At 40.5% G+C, this 21,452-nt stretch overlaps 7 protein-coding genes across 8 annotated transcripts in view; 1 reads left to right on the top strand and 6 right to left on the bottom strand.

Moving 5' to 3' along the window:
• Positions 1–1,812, bottom strand: part of LOC121587792 (cuticle protein-like) — a 4,761-nt gene extending 2,949 nt beyond the window's left edge. Inside the window, exons 1-3 of the mRNA XM_041904944.1 lie at positions 1,729–1,812; positions 1,504–1,656; positions 1,157–1,403 (exon numbers count right to left, since the gene is read on the bottom strand). Coding sequence (XP_041760878.1) covers positions 1,157–1,403; positions 1,504–1,656; positions 1,729–1,740 — 412 coding nt within the window. The 5' untranslated portion in view covers positions 1,741–1,812. The remainder of the gene's footprint in view (positions 1–1,156; positions 1,404–1,503; positions 1,657–1,728) is intronic.
• Positions 1–21,452, top strand: part of LOC121590481 (neurobeachin-like protein 1) — a 63,211-nt gene that overhangs the window by 22,152 nt on the left and 19,607 nt on the right. The gene's annotated exons all lie outside the window — the stretch shown is intronic.
• Positions 4,461–5,657, bottom strand: LOC121590486 (larval cuticle protein A2B-like). The gene is made up of 3 exons (XM_041910223.1): positions 5,555–5,657; positions 5,191–5,451; positions 4,461–5,111 (listed from the first exon to the last, which is right to left on the bottom strand). The coding sequence occupies exons 1-3, from the start codon at positions 5,564–5,566 to the stop codon at positions 4,824–4,826; spliced, it is 561 nt and encodes a 186-aa protein (XP_041766157.1). The 5' UTR covers positions 5,567–5,657; the 3' UTR covers positions 4,461–4,823.
• Positions 8,347–9,543, bottom strand: LOC121590487 (larval cuticle protein A2B-like). Its single transcript, XM_041910224.1, has 3 exons — positions 9,441–9,543; positions 9,077–9,337; positions 8,347–8,997 (listed from the first exon to the last, which is right to left on the bottom strand). Exons 1-3 carry the CDS (start codon positions 9,450–9,452, stop codon positions 8,710–8,712), a joined length of 561 nt encoding a protein of 186 aa, XP_041766158.1. The 5' UTR covers positions 9,453–9,543; the 3' UTR covers positions 8,347–8,709.
• LOC121590488 (larval cuticle protein A2B-like) lies at positions 11,772–12,886 on the bottom strand. Its single transcript, XM_041910225.1, has 3 exons — positions 12,802–12,886; positions 12,438–12,698; positions 11,772–12,358 (listed from the first exon to the last, which is right to left on the bottom strand). Exons 1-3 carry the CDS (start codon positions 12,811–12,813, stop codon positions 12,071–12,073), a joined length of 561 nt encoding a protein of 186 aa, XP_041766159.1. The 5' UTR covers positions 12,814–12,886; the 3' UTR covers positions 11,772–12,070.
• LOC121590489 (larval cuticle protein A2B-like) lies at positions 14,811–16,055 on the bottom strand. Its single transcript, XM_041910226.1, has 3 exons — positions 15,953–16,055; positions 15,589–15,849; positions 14,811–15,509 (listed from the first exon to the last, which is right to left on the bottom strand). The coding sequence occupies exons 1-3, from the start codon at positions 15,962–15,964 to the stop codon at positions 15,222–15,224; spliced, it is 561 nt and encodes a 186-aa protein (XP_041766160.1). The 5' UTR covers positions 15,965–16,055; the 3' UTR covers positions 14,811–15,221.
• LOC121590490 (larval cuticle protein A2B-like) lies at positions 18,809–20,043 on the bottom strand. The gene is made up of 3 exons (XM_041910228.1): positions 19,941–20,043; positions 19,577–19,837; positions 18,809–19,497 (listed from the first exon to the last, which is right to left on the bottom strand). The coding sequence occupies exons 1-3, from the start codon at positions 19,950–19,952 to the stop codon at positions 19,210–19,212; spliced, it is 561 nt and encodes a 186-aa protein (XP_041766162.1). The 5' UTR covers positions 19,953–20,043; the 3' UTR covers positions 18,809–19,209.

Here is a 21,452-nt window from a genome sequence, read left to right as displayed (position 1 = left end):
TAGCCAAATAGAATGTCAATCTGTTCCTGTAATGTAATGTTAGGCCAAATGTAATCGTAAACTAGGGGGCCGTCCGGTACAGTCGTTAACACGTATGATCTAATAACATGCCAGTCATGTGTTCAAGCCTCATATGTACCGCCCGCCCGTAGCAAGGAATTAATACCCGGCTGCGTGGTACTGAATAGGTCTTGAAAGCCTATATAGGCGGGCATGTCCGCGTAGGACGTTACGCCAAGTAATAGAAGTAGAAGAAGAAGAATAGCAAACTTCGATCGATCGTTCGATAGCGAATGAATCCTCTTTCGGGAAAGGTGGTAAACGTTAGATTCAAACGAAGATTTACAATCAGAATGAGGATTTAGTCAAACGGATACAACTTAGGTCGTATGTTCTGATAATATATTTATAATTGGACGGATAATGAAATATATCAGATTTCACTAAAATACTACAGCATTAGCTAAGGAGGATTATTGTGGTTATATGTATTTAATTTCGAGCTCGTGTGTATCATTATTAATTTGTTGTGATTGTACCGACAAACAACAATTATACAATTACATTTGGGAAGCTTCCGAGTGAGTTTTTAAAAAGACTTATTTATTGTTCGGCTCCGAAACTTTGACTAATTTGCTAGATTTGATGTTTCGGTGCTGCTTAGTGTTCTCCGCCTGCCGGTCACATAGTCAACCGCCTGACGTGATCATGTTCGTCCCGTCTGTATGGTGTCGTCTGCAAACCGGACGGTCCATCCAATCACTGTTATCCATTGAACGAGAAATAAACAATTACAATTACAATCCATACGACACCGCACCCGTGGGGAATCCGCTTCCAATATGGTTCCCGTTTGGAACACGACACCGCACGTGGACTTCGATGGCTCGCTTGCGACCGTGTGTTTGCCTAGCACCTGTGTACATATCTATACATTATGTGATATTTTTGGGATATAATTTTTACATAGTTTTTGTTATGATTTTTATAACCATCTTGCACTTTATTCAGTCACACAGTCAAACAAAAATAACTACATTTTCGAGAAGCTCTCATTTGCAAAGGATGTGAAGGGATGGGAGGATTTTGGGGTAAACTTGGGAAGACTAATAAATATCTAGACATGGTGGGGGATATCCGTGAGGCATGATTTAACCGTACAGCGGAGCCGCAACCTTGGCGACTGCGGGGTAGGCCAGCGGGGCAGCGAACTTTGCTACTGGGGCCACAGCCTTTACCACACCAGCTCCACGGTGGACGACGGCGTTGAATCCGTTGACCGGGTCGGCAGTGTACTCAACGACACGCTGGGTGCCGTCGGGTTCGATGAGCGAGTACGATCCGCTGACGACATCTCCCGAGCGAGACTCCTGCTGGCTCTTGTTGTCACCGGTGAGAGCATCCTAGCAATATCGGAGGGACGGGTAGAAAATGTAAACGGTGATGCACATTCCCCAGCATCCATGATGGATCGCTGGTGTTGCTGGACCGGTGCATACTTACCGATACCGCGTAACTGTAGCTGTACTGCGGGTTGGGGTCGTAGTCGGCCAACGGAGCAGCAACCTTGGCCACCGCCGGGTAAGCACCGTAGGGAGCCGGATATCCGATGGCGACGGCACTGGCGGTAGCGACGAACGCGGCAAGAACGGCAAACTGTGAAACCAAATCGAATATAGTCGCAGGTTGCTTTAGAGTAGAATCAGCCCTTTTGCTGCTGCATCTTACCCGGAGGGCCATTTTCTCTTGTGCTGTGTTGGGTCCTGTACTGTTAGAACTGAGTCTGATGAATGTGTACTAATCTAATTTTCGCATTGCTTTATATACGAAATCTATTAAAGCTTGGCTGACACTCTCCACACGCAACACGCCAACCCGTTCTGGGAAGCAACATTTCTGTCCACTAGAGGGCGTACCAGCAAAAAAAAGGCTCCAAACCATCCTTCACATGGTCGTGCACACCCAGGTTCGGCTGCAGCAGGCTTGCACTTTGGGAGTGGAACTTTGAACTGTCACTGTAAAAAAAACCCCGCCTGAACAAATCTGATATGAGCTACTTTATGGTTGTTTTTTCTTTCTCCCGTCCGACTGAATTTATCGTTTTCCTTCTGCTCAAAACGCACCTTGTAGCAAGTGGTGTACAACATGCAACTTAAGGAAAATAATATCAATGACAATTTCGACGGCAGTCGAACTTTTACCACCGACAACCAACGGCAATGTAACCCCAGGGCCAGCAATAGTGCGTTGGACATAGTGCAACATGCGCTCTACAAGTCGCCTGTCCTGTCCAGACGAGACGCGGTCGAGAATGACGGGGGTAGTAGGGGATGGTAAGCCTTGTGCGCAGAAAAACCGTCTGCACTGGTCAGATACACCTCCCCCCCTGACGCAACTGCGTGCCGTTGCGTAGTTGGGTGGGTGTGCGATACTGCCAAATCTTAATTTATTGGTCATTTTTGATACGTATGCCGGTTGCGCGTAGTGTGTCCAGTGGCGTTGAGGCGTTTGCTCGGTGCGTTCTTGACTGTTGAGCACTGCGAATTCCTTCCAAGAATGGGTGCAGTTTTCGTTGGGCGGATTTGGAGATTGAATAATGGCGGTAATGTAAGGTTTTGAAGAGCCAAGCGACGATGGAGTATGGCTACAGGGAATGTCCGAGCAACTTTTGTTCTTTCAATAATACAGGCTTTCGTTTGAACAGTCATGTTCAGTGCTGCTCATTTGGTATTCATTGTAGTATAACTTAATTAGAAAACACATTATAGCATTATTCGATATTTCTACATACCTTGAAACACATCCGGTTTTCTATTCATGTTTCTTCCTCTTCTTTGGCTCAACAACCGTTGTCGGTCAAGGCCTGCCTGCACCACTTGTGGGTTTGGCTTTCAGTGACTAATTGATTTCCCATTCATGTTTAGATGATGTAATAGTTTCTTGCGTGACATTCCTGATCGAAATTTTGACACTCCTTGACTTAGGATTCAGTCTCTTTGGATTACCTGATCAGATCTTCTTCTTCTTCTTCTTTGGCTCAACAACCGATGCCGGTCAAGGCCTGCCAACCCACTTGTGGGGTTGGCTTTCAGTGACTTATTGATTTCCCCCCCCTAGTAGGATAGTCAGTCCTACGTATGGCGGCACGGTCTATTTGGGGCTTGAACCCATGACGGGCATGTTGTTAAGTCGTACGAGTTGACGACTGTACCATGAGACCGGCTCAACCTGGTCAGATATGTATTTTAATTGATAAATTGTTTAATTTTTGGGTAATACTCCAGCTTATTACCCTTGTTATCCATATGCTATTTGTTATTATTGTTTCTTCATATTTTTTCTACATGATAATACATAACTAGAGGTTTATTTATATGCTCCTTAATTTAATTATAAGGTTGCCGATTAGACACGATGGTCCGTCGGTTATATATGAAATAAATAAATAATAATATGGGTGTATAGTAAGCGAAACTTATCAAGCATTTTTCGTGATCGTATGAGGAAGTAAACGCAGAAACTATTTAGAACGTTTAAGCCAATTTTAAATAGAAGTTGATTCAAGTAGAAAGTATAGGATATAAGAATGATGAGTCATTTAGTTATGAGGCTATACACATTAGTTAGGATTATACAATTGCACCGACCTAGCAGTTTTTCTCAGGTCATTAACATCATTCCAGGTCGTTGTTCTAATCAGTTGCTGATATATTTTAAAATGTTCAGATGTATTACTAGAGTAAACAAGCGAAGAATAGATGACTTTGATAGATGAATTGTTGCACTATAACTTGGGCTAGTTGGACTGCTCGAAACGTATGAAAAAAACATAATATTTTGGTATATGGTGGCAATTATCTCATTCAATCGTACACAGAAAAATAATTTTGTATGGCTAAGTAATGGGTAATGAATTAGATCAAATTTAATTTACATTGAGTCTGAAAGTGGCCTTATATCGAATGGCTTGTATATACCTCATTGATTTTCTCGAAGGTGTTCCTTCAAATAAGGTAAAGGTATACTGGTCAAATAATAAGGTAAAATAAGGTAAATTCAAATAAGGTAAAGGTATACCAATGTTGATGCCTTAATACGTTACGACGGACAATATTTGTCATAAAGGTTTGTAGGAAAAAAACTGTTTTGCACACATGAAACATAAAGGTCGTCCTCGAGATATGCTGAGCGTGTCGAAACAGTCCAATTCGCTCAAAGAACAAATAAAATTTATAAAATGAGTTTGATTATGTTAGTAATAATAAACGACTTTTATACAAAACGATAAATATGCCTAGGGTACATTTTTTGTAGCATTTGTTGCTTGCTATTGAAGGCTGATGGAATATAGTTATCTTGATATATCTTTTTTTAGAAATTATGTAGTCTGGTCTAATTGTGGACAAATCTTCAAATGATATAATCAAATTCGTCTGCAAATGAATTATAAATCCAACATGTTTTCTTTTGTAGAATTTGCTTTTATTTCAGTCAACCTTCATGTTGATCATTTGTATGTACAACACAGCAACACAAGATTCACACATCTTGTCACACACAATCAAATCACGGTTTGTTTGCTAAACGAAATTGTTAGCATTATCATGTCTGCGGGCAGCTACTGTTGGCGAAGCAAATCCCATTTTCATATGTACATGAATGTTCAAATCGCTCATAGGGTAACAAAAACAGCGATGAGAAGGAAATGAAGAGATGAGAAATAAATAACAGGCGATGCTATCTAATGACTTCAGGGTGAAGCGTGAGCATTAGGTACTGGAAAATGTAATGGATTTCGCGTCTCATGGGATGAAGATGAGGGCTTAACCAAGGATGGCCTTTCCGTAAGCTGGGTATCCGTAGGGAGCGTACGGGGCAGCAACCTTGGCGACGGCGGGGTAGGCCAGCGGGGCAGCGTACTTGGCAATTGGGGCGACAGCCTTGACGGCCAGCGGCTCACGGTGGACGACGGCGTTGAATCCGTTGATGGGGTCAGCGTTGTACTCAACAGTACGACGGGTGCCATCGGGCTCAACCAGAGAGTAGGATCCAGTCACAACATCTCCGGAGCGGGACTCCTGCTGGTTCTTGTTGTCTCCAGTCACGGCATCCTGTCGAACGGAGCAGACGGACGGATTGTTAGTACAGGCGTGCTGGTAGTCTTAGGCTTCGGATGGCTAGAATACTTACGGCAACGGCATAGCTGTAGCTGTACTGAGGGTTGGCATCGTATTCAGCGTACGGAGCAGCAACCTTAGCGACGGCAAGAGGAGCAGCGACCTTGGCCACAGCAGGGTAAGCTCCAAGAGGAGCACGGTAGGCTCCGAGCGGAGCATGGTAGGCTCCCAGAGGAGCATGGTAGGCTCCGAGCGGAGCGTGGTAAGCTCCCAACGGAGAGGGGTGGATGGCGACGGCGCTGGCAACGGCCACTATGGCGGCGAAGACGGCGAACTGTAAAAGAATCGCGTGAAAAGGGAGTGTCTCAGTAAAATCTTATTCACGTGACTGGCCGGGTAAGCGTGCCCTCTCTGGTGATCCTGGCAAAGACACTTACTTTGAATGCCATTTTAGGTGTTTAGTGTTGTGCTAGCTACGGTTAGGCCGCTGCTGTGTTCTTGCTAGACGAATGAAGTGATTGTGATACGGTTTCGAAGGTATCGGCGGGTTTTTATATCGAAATGCGTGGCCACTTTCCAAATGGCTGGGGCTGGGGTATTGGGAGGGGTACTCAGCGGTCACAAGTGTGGCACTAGAGCAGCCCACGAGAGAACTTGTTTTGTTTTTGTCATTTATTGCTGCTACTGCGAAAGGAGTCCGTCCATTTAGGTGATTAGAGAAGGGAACAGTGAATACCACTGTACAAGTATTCAAACTTACAGGCGTATCAAGGGGGCGAATGGACTAGTTAGTATTTAGCATGAATGAAATTTTGTATGACTTAACATCATACCCTTCATAGGATCAAGCCCCGAAAGTACCATAAACCCCCCCCCCCTATAGTATGCTGCAGACTGGCTAGGCTGCTATGGGTAATCAATAAACCACTGAAAGCTAAGCCCACTCGCGGTGCAGGCAGGCCTTGATCGACAACGGTTTTGTTGTGTTTTTGAGTTTGAATATCCTGTATTGATTATATTTTAAATCAAACATTGTCATATTGGGGGAAAATCAAGGCTTTAAACAAGTTCGTATGCATTTAGTATAGGTGTCGGCAGTAATTTATTTTACTTTGGTGAGAAAAAAAACAACAGTCATTTTGAAGCCTTTTAGATTTTCTTTTCCACTACTAGTAATTTCGTTACGGTGGATGTAACATTGTAATTGTAAACCTCACACATGGTAGCTGTTACAAAAGGGTGTTTCACTATTGAGAAAGTATGGAGATACTTTCCGAACTACAATTGATACAATACAATGATACAATTCAAGTATATTAAGAAATTTCCCATCAATTTAAAGCTAGCAAAATTGTCCGAACGGTGAAAAACTGGGACTTATATGGTAATTGGTCAACTAGCGACGAACCCGGTCTGTTCATTTTTAAAGAACTGTCCCTACCGCATCCTTAAGGTACTAAGAAACACTAAAAATGGAAGGGATTTGTTGTTTAGTTAGGTTATGATCATAATTACATCAATATTCATGTGTTAAATATTATCATACACCTAATCTGAAAACTCCACAATAGCTTTTAAAATTGACTTGTAAATCATAATATCTCATTTACCAACATTTAGAGGTTTCTGAAACATGTTAGTACCACGCAGACGAATAGTCCGTCCTTACTAAAGGGAAATGGACCGATCGGGAATCGATATTATCTAGTCTTATACGAGAAGACGAGTGTTCTATGCAAAATACCACTTTATTATTTATGCGATTTAAAAATATACAAATTAGAACACATGGTTCCAAAAACTGAATTAAACATTTAAAATAAATTGATTGACTTCTTATTTGACGCTATCACCGTCTCTCCTAGGTCGGTGTAAGCCTGTTTTAGCCGTGAATGAATGATAAGCTATCAATGTCATATTACTTTAAGCATAATAGGATAGTCATAGTCATTAGTGTTATTATTTTTAATATTGTTATTACTACTACTACTACTACTACTACTACTACTACTACTATTATTATTATTATTATTATTATTATTATTATTATTATTATTATTATTATTATTATTATTATTATTATTATTATTATTATGATTATAATAATAATAATAATAATAATAATAATAATAATAATAATAATTATTATTATTATTATTCCTTCGGAATGAAATTAAAATTAATAGAGATCAACGGGTCACATTATCAGGACGCAGGAAATTAAGACTAGACAACAGTTATACAGCCGTAGTTCTAGATTCAAAGTCGTCCGATACCGCGTTCAGGGTTTGGTACATACGAAATAACGGAACTCAAGCGCCAAAGGATTTGCGAGGCTCCTCGTTGCTTAACAACGTCCGAGCTCGAAGGGTTCTTGCAGGCACATATAAATTTACCGATGACAGCAGCGCCGGGCAGTCAATACTTCCGCTGAGAAGTCCAACAAGAGCAGACTAACGTGTCGTTTATCATTCATCAATACGTATCGGTTATAAATTACGTTTAACCGACACGAATCCAGTCTAAAAAATCTTTCTAATTTGGTTCAGCTTATAGTTTACAAACAGCAAGCAGCAGCAGCATGGTTGGTGGATAGAAGAAATTTTCACTTTTGTGGCCTATTTTTACATGGGTTACAAATGCTGTGTATTTTGGAATGTAAACTCCATTTTGATAGGAGAACTTATGAAATTCGTATTCAAATTTACGCAGATTTGTGTCGTGTAGATGCAAAACGCTTTCCATTTGCTATCCAAGAATCGTGTCGTCTAAAGGTAGTACCTCGTGGACTCAATTTTTCATTCTTCATTGAAAACGTCAGCTACTGAGCTTAATAGTTTCTTAAAGCATTTAGAGTTTGGGGGAAAATTAAATAAAATGGAGTAAAATAACTCTTCATTAGCACAATTTTGAATGCAACTTAACAACTATTGTTGATTTTTGACTTGCAAGCTTGTGGTATCCTTCCTGTCTCCTTCCTATCATTGTATTTAAATGTGTTGAGTGTTTTTAAATGGATCGATATGATTTATTGTATTGTCACAATAAATTGTTTTCCGTAAATTTCATTATACTTTACAATTTAAATATTAAAAATAAGTAACAAGAAATTCATTTCAAAATAAACTACAAGTGAAAGGTGCATGTTTTTGATAGATCCCACGCTACGAAAACTTTTTTAATCTAAAGTATACTTACATCACTTACTATGGATATTAGACAAAACACATTTTTAATTGGTGATGCTGATTTTATTTGTATCAACATTTGAATTGATTTTTTCTTGTTACACAACAGTAGCAATAGTTTCACACATCTTGTCACACACAGTCAAATCACGATTGGTTTGCTAAAAGAAAATGCTAACATAAGCATGTGTTCAGGCAGCTTCTGGTAGCGAAGCAAATCCCATTTTCATATGTACATGAATGTTCAAATCGCTCATAGGGTAACAAAAACAGCGATGAGAAGGAAATGAAGAGATGAAAAATAAATAACAGGCGATGCTATCTAATGACTTCAGGGTGAAGCGTGAGCATTGGGTACTGGAAAATGGAATCGATTTCGCGTCTCATGGGATGAAGATGAGGGCTTAACCAAGGATGGCCTTGCCGTAAGCTGGGTATCCGTAAGGAGCGTACGGGGCAGCAACCTTGGCGACGGCAGGATAGGCCAGCGGAGCAGCGTAGTTGGCAATTGGGGCGACAGCCTTGACGGCCAGCGGCTCACGGTGGACGACGGCGTTGAATCCGTTGATGGGGTCAGCGTTGTACTCAACAGTACGACGGGTACCATCGGGCTCAACCAGAGAGTAGGATCCAGTCACAACATCTCCGGAGCGGGACTCCTGCTGGTTCTTGTTGTCTCCAGTCACGGCATCCTGTCGAACAGAGCAGACGGACGGATTGTTAGTACAGGCGTACTGGTAGTCTTAGGCTTCGGATGGCTAGAATACTTACGGCAACGGCATAGCTGTAGCTGTACTGAGGGTTGGCATCGTATTCAGCGTACGGAGCAGCAACCTTAGCGACGGCAAGAGGAGCAGCGACCTTGGCCACAGCAGGGTAAGCTCCAAGAGGAGCACGGTAGGCTCCGAGCGGAGCATGGTAGGCTCCCAGAGGAGCATGGTAGGCTCCGAGCGGAGCGTGGTAAGCTCCCAACGGAGAGGGGTGGATGGCGACGGCGCTGGCAACGGCCACTATGGCGGCGAAGACGGCGAACTGTAAAAGAATCGCGTGAAAAGGGAGTGTCTCAGTAAAATCTTATTCACGTGACTGGCCGGGTAAGCGTGCCCTCTCTGGTGATCCTGGCAAAGACACTTACTTTGAATGCCATTTTAGGTGTTTAGTGTTGTGCTAGCTACGGTTAGGCCGCTGCTGTGTTCTTGCTAGACGAATGAAGTGATTGTGATACGGTTTCGAAGGTATCGGCGGGTTTTTATATCGAAATGCGTGGCCACTTTCCAACGACTTTGCCAACGATAGCAAACGCTTGGCGGGATGGAGTAGTAGCGCCAGATCAACCCACCTCAGAACTAGTTTCGTTTGGGCTTTCCGTGTACTAGGCAGTCCAATACACACAACCTTGCAATGTGTAAGAATGAAAGGATAGATCAATAAAAACGTGGAAATGTGTGTTGTTGGTGGTGAAAATAATTTATATTTGTATAGTAGAATACTTTTTTGAAAATAAATGAATTGAATATAGGAAAAATTAATTAAAAAAATTAAATTTAATCAAATAAATGCTGATTAGCTCGAATGAACGTTGAAGTCAAAATCATTACGATTTAGAAAAAAAGAATCATTTTTAAAAATAATGATAGAGTAGCTGGTCCGGATGGCCTTTTAAAATATTTTTTTTAAATCCTTTACCAAATTTCACAGCGTTTCCGTCTGTATTATTTTTTTTTTAAATCAATGTTCAAATCAATCAAAATTTCAAATCTATGTTACGAACTTCATACTTTCCATTAGATTTGCTGTCTAGTGCTATCTAGTGGAATAATGTAAACTTCGGTTTTTTCGAAAGTTTAAATGATGTAAAAGATCACAGTAAATGTTGCTTTTTGACATTTCAATGCTGTGGGCATCTGATGGAAATTCGAGCAAAATAACGTCTGTATGTTCATGAATATTTTTTGGAAAGAATATCATTAAACTAGCAAATTATGAATGGCATAACTTATTACGATCGTTTATCAAACAAAATAACTTCATTTTCATGAAAAATAACTTAAACTGTGAGTTTATGAGCTTTTTTTAATAATACAACTTTTTATAATTTTATTTACGCTTTCGGATAAATGTATCAAATTCTAGGCGGTCTTGCATAATGGAACTCCTAGCTACATTTGATGTGTAGTTTGATTTTTCGCATTTGTGATAAATTATAATTGTTGTACGTTAACTTATATTGAAATATTTGAATTATATGATAATTTATTTTAAATCATTTTTCTTAAACAATCTTTTCTCTGTACAATGTTCCATTTAATTTTAATCCATGTTCTGTGTTTATCGTTCAAACTCTATTAATAAGTTATTGTGTCCATATTCCACTGCATTTTCCTAAATCACTGCAAACTGATACACGTATAAAACTGCATAATTGTATTGTTGTATGTGTTGGGCGATGTATTGTTCTTTGACAGTAAACGTACCTTTGACTATACAAAAGCTTAACTAACAGTTAACATTGCTTAACTAAAAGCAAATATTTGGCTCAATCAATTCACAGAATACAAGAACGCTAGTGTATTTGCGATACACATTGTGATTCATTCGTCGTAACAATAGAAAACATGTAGAATTATAATAAAGTTACACAAAACTAACAAATAAGGGATAAAATATTTAGTAATGTTGGGATTATTAACATAAATCCATTAAATCATGTATCGTACACACCTTTTAATGAACAATGCTACGACAAAAACGAGAGCTATGTAAAGGGCTTTATCAATGATCTTTAAGGTTTAAATTAATTTTGGTTAAGGTCATCTACATAAAAATCTCGTGTAAGAGGGTATAAATATTCGAAGTTATCAGGGAGCTTTTAAGTTTAATGTTTTTTTTAACTGTACATGAAAAAACTGTTTTTTTTTTTTAATATTTTAACAATTCATTTTGTTTGCTCATATCTAAGCTTATTTGATAGTTTATGTATTGTTTGCGAGGCTAGTGATACTATGCTAGTCAGAAAAAAGCTGTAAGCAATATTGTTAATATGTTTTTTTAATGTCCGCCAGCTGGCCCATTACCAAGTTCTGTCAGGTTTTAGGACTGTTGCCAACTTTGGCTTTGAATTTTTTATGCAAAATATCATAAATAGTCTTTATCACAGTCTGTAATTGTCTTTTTATAGTATTTTTTTAAGAATATTATGTCCGCCTTGTGTCTTGCCGGATCATTTTCACACACAATAATCACCTGAGACAATTATTTCATAGTGTGTGAAGTTTTTAATTTGTTCATCACGCGCTTTTGCTATGCTCTTGATATCCTGTATCAAACTTGAAACAATTTAATTATATAAGAAAGAAAGTTTTTTTTTTGAATTTTAACTGTGCAAATCAATTTAAGGAGCGCTATCGCTATCAAAACACTATCGCTAGCGGTCTTCAAAACTTTAGAAAGATTATTGTTATTAAAAAGCTCGGTGATTTATTCTTGTGTAGAAATTGGTTTTATTTTTCATCAGCTCGTCTTCTAGCAGCAGCAACAATAGCTTCACTAAACAAAAGTCTACAGCAGCAGTATTGACAAAGCCCCGCTTCATATGTACAAAAGTCTTTATCAAAAAAAGTTATAAAAGACAGATAAAGATCGATAAGGTAAAGAACAAGGAAGAAATAAATAGAGGAAGACGTTAACTAATGACTTCAGGCGCAGGCATTAGGCACTGGACTTAAGAACAGTTCCACGATTATTTCTAGTGATGGTGTACAGGGCTTAACCAAGGATGGCCTTGCCGTAGGCTGGGTATCCGTAGGGAGCGTACGGGGCAGCAACCTTGGCGACGGCGGGGTAGGCCAGCGGGGCAGCGTACTTGGCAATTGGGGCGACAGCCTTGACGGCCAGCGGCTCACGGTGGACGACGGCGTTGAATCCGTTGATGGGGTCAGCGTTGTACTCAACAGTACGACGGGTACCATCGGGCTCAACCAGAGAGTAGGATCCAGTCACAACATCTCCGGAGCGGGACTCCTGCTGGTTCTTGTTGTCTCCAGTCACGGCATCCTGTCGAACGGAGCAGACGGACGGATTGTTAGTACAGGCATAGTGATAGCTTCCGGTTTCGGGAGGCTAGAATACTTACGGCAACGGCATAGCTGTAGCTGTACTGAGGGTTGGCATCGTATTCAGCGTACGGAGCAGCAACCTTAGCGACGGCAAGAGGAGCAGCGACCTTGGCCACAGCAGGGTAAGCTCCAAGAGGAGCGTGGTAGGCTCCGAGCGGAGCATGGTAGGCTCCGAGCGGAGCGTGGTAGGCTCCGAGCGGAGCGTGGTAAGCTCCCAACGGAGAGGGGTGGATGGCGACGGCGCTGGCAACGGCCACTATGGCGGCGAAGACGGCGAACTGTAAAAGAATCGCGTGAAAAGGGAGTGTCTCAGTAAAATCTTATTCACGTGACTGGCCGGGTAAGCGTGCCCTCTCTGGTGATCCTGGCAAAGACACTTACTTTGAATGCCATTTTAGGTGTTTAGTGTTGTGCTAGCTACGGTTAGGCCGCTGCTGTGTTCTTGCTAGACGAATGAAGTGATTGTGATACGGTTTCGAAGGTATCGGTGGGTTTTTATATCGAAATGCGTGGCCACTTTCCAACGACTTTGCCAACGATAGCAAACGCTTGGCGGGATGGAGTAGTAGCGCCCGATCAACCCACCTCAGAACTAGTTTCGCTAGGGCTTTTCATCATTGCCTTTCAATGTAGAATAACGAAAGGGGCGATCAAGAAAACTGTGAAAATACTTGTAATGCTTTTTGAAATGTCTCAGCTCGGATACGCTAGTACAACAGTTAAAGGATATCAATGGACATGAATTGAATGTATAATTATTGGGAATTATTTACAAGTGTAACATAACAGTCTTGAAATCTCTGTATCAAACATACAAATCTGATTAGAGATAAAAATTAAACTGAACTGAAGCCTGAAAAGTGTAGATCACGACAGTTTTTTTTAACTTGGTGTGCATTGAAATCGTAGAAAATCTCAGTTGAAGATTGCATCTCAAGGTACCAATTATGGCTATAGTGTTCCTAGCAATTCGCCATAACCGTGCCAATTGTGTCTTTACGCTGATATTTGTGCATATTAATTTTTCCGTTTTCTATCACTGGTTGTGTTAATAGCCACGCTTAATCAATCGCACAATTGAGGAGGCTAATCCTTTTAAAATACTTTATTATTCCACTGATAACATAAGGCATGTCCGTGTTTGGACAAAATTCATGTCATCTGGCAATCCTTCATATCGCTTGGAAGGTATACGACGGAAGGTATGCCTGCTACTGTTTCCGCACGAGACGCAGATGTACGTAAATCAGGATGATCTATTTAAGTCTTTTTATATGAAGAATCGTAGCCATTATCTAAGTATCTTGAAAAAAAAGGTTAACATTCTAGTCGAGCCTTATCCTAACTAACGATCAGGGAAGAAAAAGAGCGCACTTGGCAATAGGACCATACGAGTGGTGTTAAGATTACATTTTGTTTGTATGAAAGTTATTTTGATGAAACTGATTCGCTTTCAAAACATTTTTTCATTCACTTCTTCTTTTTCTTTTGTTTGGCGTAACGTTCTAGATGGCATACCTGCCTATACAGGCTTTCGATACTTATTCAGTACCACATAGCCGGTTAGTAAGTCTTTGCTACGGGAGGACGGTCCATTCTAGGCTTGAACGCATGATGGGCATGTTATTGAGGCGTAAACTCGCACGAATTAACAACATGTCCGTCGTGGAATCAATGCTAGTATGGACTGCGTTTTGTAGCAAAAAACTGATTATCCGGATGCGTGGTACCTAATAAGCCTTGAAAGCCTCATAGGCCGGCATGATTATGCAAGTTGTTTGGGAAACCCGGATAAGAAACGCAAATTTGGTTTTAAAAAGTTGTCTAAAACGAAAGTTAAAAGCTCCACATCCACAAAACTCCCCTACAAAAGGTATGGTCCTACACCAGTAGGCGGTCGTAGAAATGAGATGTTTTTTGCAAGTAAAAATACATACAGAAAAACAAATTTTCAAAATTTCAGAAAAAATATGTTTTGTTAAACAACAAGAAGATGCAGCTTTTATTATAAAACAATTGTGCAAATACAACGAGCAGATCAAAAGATACAACCTTTGGAATTCTCAAAACTGTAATCTCCCATACAAAATGTATGGTCCTACACGGGTAGGCGGTCGTAGAACAAGATGTATTTTTTGGTCATAGACAGTACGGTTAATGGATTTAGTTGAGAATTTGTACACGATATTTGTTTACATTGCACATTAGCTGGTGGCTCTGATGCGTTTCCTGACAGATATTTTGCCTGTCAACTAGTTCATTTCGCTGTATACTTCACCTCGTCTGGCCGTACGGTTAAAAATTCTAATAAAATATCGTCGTTTCGAGCACACAACAAATTATCATCATTTATGCTAACATTGAATTAACGGATGGAATCATATGAACAACTATTATGTATTCTTTTGTAGAAATTTGCGTTTTATTTTCTTCAGCTCGTCAACCGACCACTCCTACTAACACAGCAACAACAATAGTTTCACACATCTTGTCACACAGTCAAATCCGATGTACGTAGAGCGAAATTGCAAACATTTCGTCTATAGCAGCAGTATTGGCATTACATATGTACAAAAATCATCGACAAGATAGAAAGTTTAGTTTCAAGAAAGACGGAAAAGGATCGCTAACAGAGCGTAGCAACAGCGTTTGTGAGAAGCACAATCGCAATCAAGAAGGGAGAAATATAGCAAGGAAAATAAATAAAGGAAAACGTTAACTAATGACTTCAAGAGGCGCAGGCATTAGGCACTGGACTTAAGAACAGTTCCACGATTATGTCTAGGGAGGGTGTACAGGGCTTAACCAAGGATGGCCTTGCCGTAGGCTGGGTATCCGTAGGGAGCGTACGGGGCAGCAACCTTGGCGATGGCGGGGTAGGCCAGCGGGGCAGCATACTTGGCAATTGGGGCGACAGCCTTGACGGCCAGCGGCTCACGGTGGACGACGGCGTTGAATCCGTTGATGGGGTCAGCGTTGTACTCAACAGTACGACGGGTACCATCGGGCTCAACCAGAGAGTAGGATCCAGTCACAACATCTCCGGAGCGGGACTCCTGCTGGTTCTTGTTGTCTCCAGTCACGGCATCCTGTCGAACAGAGCAGATGGACGGATTGTTAGTACAGGCGTACTGGTAGTCTTAGGCTTCGGGAGGCTAGAATACTTACGGCAACGGCATAGCTGTAGCTGTACTGAGGGTTGGCATCGTATTCAGCGTACGGAGCAGCAACCTTAGCGACGGCAAGAGGAGCAGCGACCTTGGCCACAGCAGGGTAAGCTCCCAGAGGAGCGTGGTAGGCTCCGAGCGGAGCATGGTAGGCTCCGAGCGGAGCGTGGTAGGCTCCGAGCGGAGCGTGGTAAGCTCCCAACGGAGAGGGGTGGATGGCGACGGCGCTGGCAACGGCCACGATGGCGGCGAAGACGGCGAACTGTAAAAGAATCGCGTGAAAAGGGAGTGTCTCAGTAAAATCTTATTCACGTGACTGGCCGGGTAAGCGTGCCCTCTCTGGTGATCCTGGCAAAGACACTTACTTTGAATGCCATTTTAGGTGTTTAGTGTTGTGCTAGCTACGGTTAGGCCGCTGCTGTGTTCTTGCTAGACGAATGAAGTGATTGTGATACGGTTTCGAAGGTATCGGCGGGTTTTTATATCGAAATGCGTGGCCACTTTCCAACGGCTTTACCAACGATAGCAAACGCTTGGCGGGATGGAGTAGTAGCGCCAGATCAACCCACCTCAGAACTAGTTTCGCTAGGGCTTTTCATCATTGCCTTTCAGTGTAGAATAACGAAAGGGGCGATAAAGAAAACTGTGAAAATGTTTGTGAACGTTCCGCTCTTATATGATAGTCCACCGGATAGAGGATTTCATTGGAAATAAATGTAATGTAAAATCAATGGAAATATATTACATTATTATGGAAATATATTACAAAATCTTTTAATTTTAATAACTTAAAATCTCTTTATCAAACATAAGAAGAGAGATTAGAGATGGAAACGTAATAACGTTTGCATAAAAAAGTGTTTCGGCTGGTTGTAGAAAAAAACACGAAGAGAGAAATCTTATGGTAATTTTTCAATTGTTGCGCGCTTAAGGGAATAGCCAACTTATTTTAAATGTTTGAGATGCATGAAATCACAATATACATGTTAAGCGTGTGTAGTATACATCATTATTGTTTAAAAAATAACAAAAATGTTAGGCAGAAATATGAATAATGCCAAGAAATACTTATTTTTTTATATTCAAAAATACAATTATTGAACTCATACAAAAACTCAAAATTATGTTGCACACTTTAAACCCAATTATTGCACACTTTTCAATACACTGAAACCGACGAGAAAGATCCCTAAATTGGATGTTTTTAATACTATACGCGTGTTTAGGGCAATATGCAACGCTCTTACATTGCACGAGTGTCATTTGTTCAAGCCGAAATTCTACAAAATAGGTAGAAATTTTGCACCTGCTACCGTACCTCAAAATAATATAATTTTGTAAGACACAATTCTTAGCGATTGAGCTAAGAAATTCATTCATTTGGATCGAAGTAAGTCGAAATATTTTCACCTGTATTTAAAAAAGCTAAAAATAAACTCTTTGAGAAAATAAAATAGTGAAATATGCAGCAGAATTGGTAAATTTAAAAAAAATGCTACCTTTCATAAAAGTTTTATAAACATTTGGAAAAACAACAAATTTTACGTAGTGTGCAATAATTTGGGTGTTGTGCAACAATTGGCCAATTACCCACCTTCGATGTTTATCAGTTCCTCCTCAGACTTCGCGACAACGAAAATTGTTGGAGTAGAGCTTTTGCATCCGGTTCGTCTAGAAAATGTGGATGGGACGTAGCTAGGGGATGTTGGACTGGTTCTCGTATTAGGGTATCAAATCGAAATGTAGTCGAAATTTGCTTGAAATGATCGAATTCAGTTTTGGCGTTATTGCTTGCCGCTACGGAGCCAGTGGACGCGATTTGTGCTTTCCGTTATGTTTGTTTATGTTTCCCAGGTAATATTTCTCTGTTTGGCCGTTTGCCTAAACCTCCCGGCCAAGCTAGCGCAGCAATGTAGCTACTTTATTATTGAAAGTGCGATTAACGTTTCGTTAGCGCGTGTTAAGGTAAACCCATGAAAAATCGACAATCTTTGAAAAAAGTATTTGATACAAACGGTAATAGTCATCATACTAGTTGATTACATTATAATTGTATTAATCGAGATTTAACTTCGCATTTGCTTTTCACTGATACATTCGATATGTAGTAAACTTTTATATTTTTATAAGGAAAAATATATTAAATAGAAATATTGGAAAATAATGAATTTTCTTTGTTACTGACAGCATGAACTACTCGTTTGGCTAAGTATGGCCTTGATTTTCTTCAAGAATGTTGATAAAAATTTTTGAAATAAGAGGTTAAAAACAGTAGGACAGTAGTCAAGAAGGGTGGGGAAAGACATTTTACGTACGTTGTCTTAATGGTCCCACAACGGTTTGATTATCGTCAATAATAATTAACGATAAATTCGATCTGCGAGTGTCATATCCCGTGATTCCCGACAGAGCATGGTACAAACGCGTAGTTAGTAGACGTTGGTAAAAATACTAGGAAAAGAAATCGTTTATTGTGTGGGTTGCCAGTTCATCTCACCCGTTGCTAGCGTCTAATAGTTCCTGAGGAAAATCGGAACAAGCTGTAGTGAAGTGCAGTGCAGTAGGAAAGTACCTGATTCAAAAAAATGAACCTTTTCCATGTGTGTTTATAACATATGCCAAACACAAGTATTTCGTGCTATGAACATAACATATACGCATTATTTACGTTAGCACAGTTAACAACGCCCAGCGATATAATTTGAGTTCAGTTAGTTCAGTTGTTTTAAGTGCTTAAAAAATCCTATTTTCTTCTTCTTTCCAACTCGTATTAAATTATTTTTGAAGCCTACCTCGTTTATTCGATGCACAATCTTACAGGGGTTTCCGAGCCAGTTTCCCATGTTAACAACATTTTTCAATGCTTTTGAGATGTTTTTTCAACAGATGTCAAAAGTTGAATTTGCATCACAAATATGTGTCAGTTCTTTCGCATGATTTTCAACATATCACAAGCTGGACTAAGTATGGCAGTTCTTTGTGATGTGTTGGAAAGCATGCGAAAGAATTGAAATTTTATGTGACGCATATATAACATAAGAGATTGCCTAGGAAAACCCTAGCCTATGCAAACAGTTTTGAGCACCAGGCAAGAAATTTCAAACGTATATGCTAGTATCTTCTTGTATAAGGAATTTATTTAGGCTTGCACATACAATAGTGCGTCGACTATGAGTTGGAAAAAAATGAAAATGAAGAAACATAAGAACAACTATTATGTATTCTTTTGTAGAAATTTGCGTTTTATTTTCTTCAGCTCGTCAACCGACGACTCCTACTAACACAGCAACAATAATAGTTTCACACATCTTGTCACACAGTCAAATCACATGTCTGTAGAGCGAAATTGCATTCATTTCGTCTATAGCAGCAGTATTGGCATTACATATGTACAAAAATCATCGACAAGATAGAAAGTTTAGTTTCAAGAAAGACGGAAAAGGACCGCTAACAGAGCGTAGCAACAGCGTTTGTGAGAAGCACAATCGCAATCAAGAAGGGAGAAATATAGCAAGGAAAATAAATAAAGGAAAACGTTAACTAATGACTTCAAGAGGCGCAGGCATTAGGCACTGGACTTAAGAACAGTTCCACGATTATGTCTAGGGAGGGTGTACAGGGCTTAACCAAGGATGGCCTTGCCGTAGGCTGGGTATCCGTAGGGAGCGTACGGGGCAGCAACCTTGGCGACGGCAGGATAGGCCAGCGGAGCAGCGTACTTGGTAATTGGGGCGACAGCCTTGACGGCCAGCGGCTCACGGTGGACGACGGCGTTGAATCCGTTGATGGGGTCAGCGTTGTACTCAACAGTACGACGGGTGCCATCGGGCTCAACCAGAGAGTAGGATCCAGTCACAACATCTCCGGAGCGGGACTCCTGCTGGTTCTTGTTGTCACCAGTCACGGCATCCTGTCGAACGGAGCAGACGGACGGATTGTTAGTACAGGCGTACTGGTAGTCTTAGGCTTCGGGTGGCTAGAATACTTACGGCAACGGCATAGCTGTAGCTGTACTGAGGGTTGGCATCGTATTCAGCGTACGGAGCAGCAACCTTAGCGACGGCAAGAGGAGCAGCGACCTTGGCCACAGCAGGGTAGGCTCCCAGAGGAGCGTGGTAGGCTCCGAGCGGAGCATGGTAGGCTCCGAGCGGAGCATGGTAGGCTCCGAGCGGAGCGTGGTAAGCTCCCAACGGAGAGGGGTGGATGGCGACGGCGCTGGCAACGGCCACGATGGCGGCGAAGACGGCGAACTGTAAAAGAATCGCGTGAAAAGGGAGTGTCTCAGTAAAATCTTATTCACGTGACTGGCCGGGTAAGCGTGCCCTCTCTGCTGATCCTGGCAAAGACACTTACTTTGAATGCCATTTTAGGTGTTTAGTGTTGTGCTAGCTACGGTTAGGCCGCTGCTGTGTTCTTGCTAGACGAATGAAGTGATTGTGATACGGTTTCGAAGGTATCGGCGGGTTTTTATATCGAAATGCGTGGCCACTTTCCAACGACTTTGCCAACGATAGCAAACGCTTGGCGGGATGGAGTAGTAGCGCCCGATCAACCCACCTCAGAACTAGTTTCGCTAGGGCTTTTCATCATTGCCTTTCAGTGTAGAATAACGAAAGGGGCGATCAAGAAAACTGTGAAAATGTTTGTGAACGTTCCGTTCTTATACGGTAGTACAGCGGTTTAAGAATTTCAATGGAAATGAATTTAATGTATAATCATCGGGAATAATTTATTAGTGTAATATAGTAGACTTGAAATCTCGGTATCAAACATAAAAATCTGATAAGAGATAAAAACTAAATTCATTGCCAAGAACAGTCATCATGCTAGATGATTTTTTTGTTATTATATCAATCGAGATTTAACTTCTCATTTGTTTTTCGCTGATACATTTGATATGTAGTATTCTTTAATATTTTTATGATGCAACATAGCATGAAATACGTTTTATGTGCAACATGAGCTTAATTTGCAATTGGTTAATGTAGTAAAATAGTGTTTTTTATATTTTCTATGTTGCATTATTTGAATTGATTTGTTTACTTTCTATGCAGCTTTTTTGGTAGTTTTAGTTATGCTATGTTCTGTATGTATTGTACCTTCCTTCTCTATCACTGACAGCAGGGACTTCGCGCTTAGCTTAGGATCTTCATAAATGTTGGTTTAAATTTCGAATTTGAAAGTCAAGGAGTGTAGTGAAATTGTAAGTGTTTCAAAATGTATTAAATAAGGCCTTCTAAATGGAATACTTTTAGAGTCCCCAATGCATCATAATGGTTTAATTTCATTTTTTTTATCAACATTCGATATATTTCGCGTTATTCATTGCTTATGAAGTGTTTCCTAATAATTGTCAAACATTTTACCACAATGCACAATATGAGCAACGTCCAAATAATGCAGACATGAAAATCCTGTTGTCATTTTATCGCGTTTTTTTCTTCATTTGATATATTTAGTGTGACTATTAATGATACCTGGGACTGTCGAACATACATGAATGCCTGTGTTACGTTCAAGCAAAGTGCTGCAATCAGAGCATTCATTTATTACAAATCGAAATAGTAATCCAGCATCTTGGATTAACTGGCAAAAGCTTGAAAGATGATAATATTATCGTCTCCTACAACACTTTTCGCTCGCGCTCTTTTTTAGAAAAAGTTCAATATTTTTCGGGGTCGCGGATGGTCGCAGCCATTTTCAACGAAAAAGCGTTCGAAAAATGTAAATCTTTCATTTGATGCATTACTCATCAGTCGAAGGAGTCAAATAAAAAACATGTTTCCAATATTGGTGTGATTTCGTGAAAATACACCACTAATTTTCAAAAAAAAAAAGTTCATAAAAATCATATTCTAAAGAGAT

The sequence above is a fragment of the Anopheles merus genome, chromosome 2R, assembly GCF_017562075.2.
Source record: "Anopheles merus strain MAF chromosome 2R, AmerM5.1, whole genome shotgun sequence".
In the NCBI taxonomy this organism is placed as follows: Eukaryota; Metazoa; Arthropoda; class Insecta; order Diptera; family Culicidae; genus Anopheles; species Anopheles merus.
This window is presented reverse-complemented; position numbering and strand designations above follow the sequence as displayed.

What these genes read in the sequence shown, in the direction of transcription:
- LOC121590486 (XM_041910223.1), bottom strand. An exon ending in GCTACAGCTATGCCGTTGCC is followed by an intron (nt 5,112 to 5,190) that starts GTAAGTATTCTA and finishes TCCGTTCGACAG; the next exon opens with GATGCCGTGACTGGAGACAA.
- LOC121590487 (XM_041910224.1), bottom strand. An exon ending in GCTACAGCTATGCCGTTGCC is followed by an intron (nt 8,998 to 9,076) that starts GTAAGTATTCTA and finishes TCTGTTCGACAG; the next exon opens with GATGCCGTGACTGGAGACAA.
- LOC121590488 (XM_041910225.1), bottom strand. An exon ending in GCTACAGCTATGCCGTTGCC is followed by an intron (nt 12,359 to 12,437) that starts GTAAGTATTCTA and finishes TCCGTTCGACAG; the next exon opens with GATGCCGTGACTGGAGACAA.
- LOC121590489 (XM_041910226.1), bottom strand. An exon ending in GCTACAGCTATGCCGTTGCC is followed by an intron (nt 15,510 to 15,588) that starts GTAAGTATTCTA and finishes TCTGTTCGACAG; the next exon opens with GATGCCGTGACTGGAGACAA.
- LOC121590490 (XM_041910228.1), bottom strand. An exon ending in GCTACAGCTATGCCGTTGCC is followed by an intron (nt 19,498 to 19,576) that starts GTAAGTATTCTA and finishes TCCGTTCGACAG; the next exon opens with GATGCCGTGACTGGTGACAA.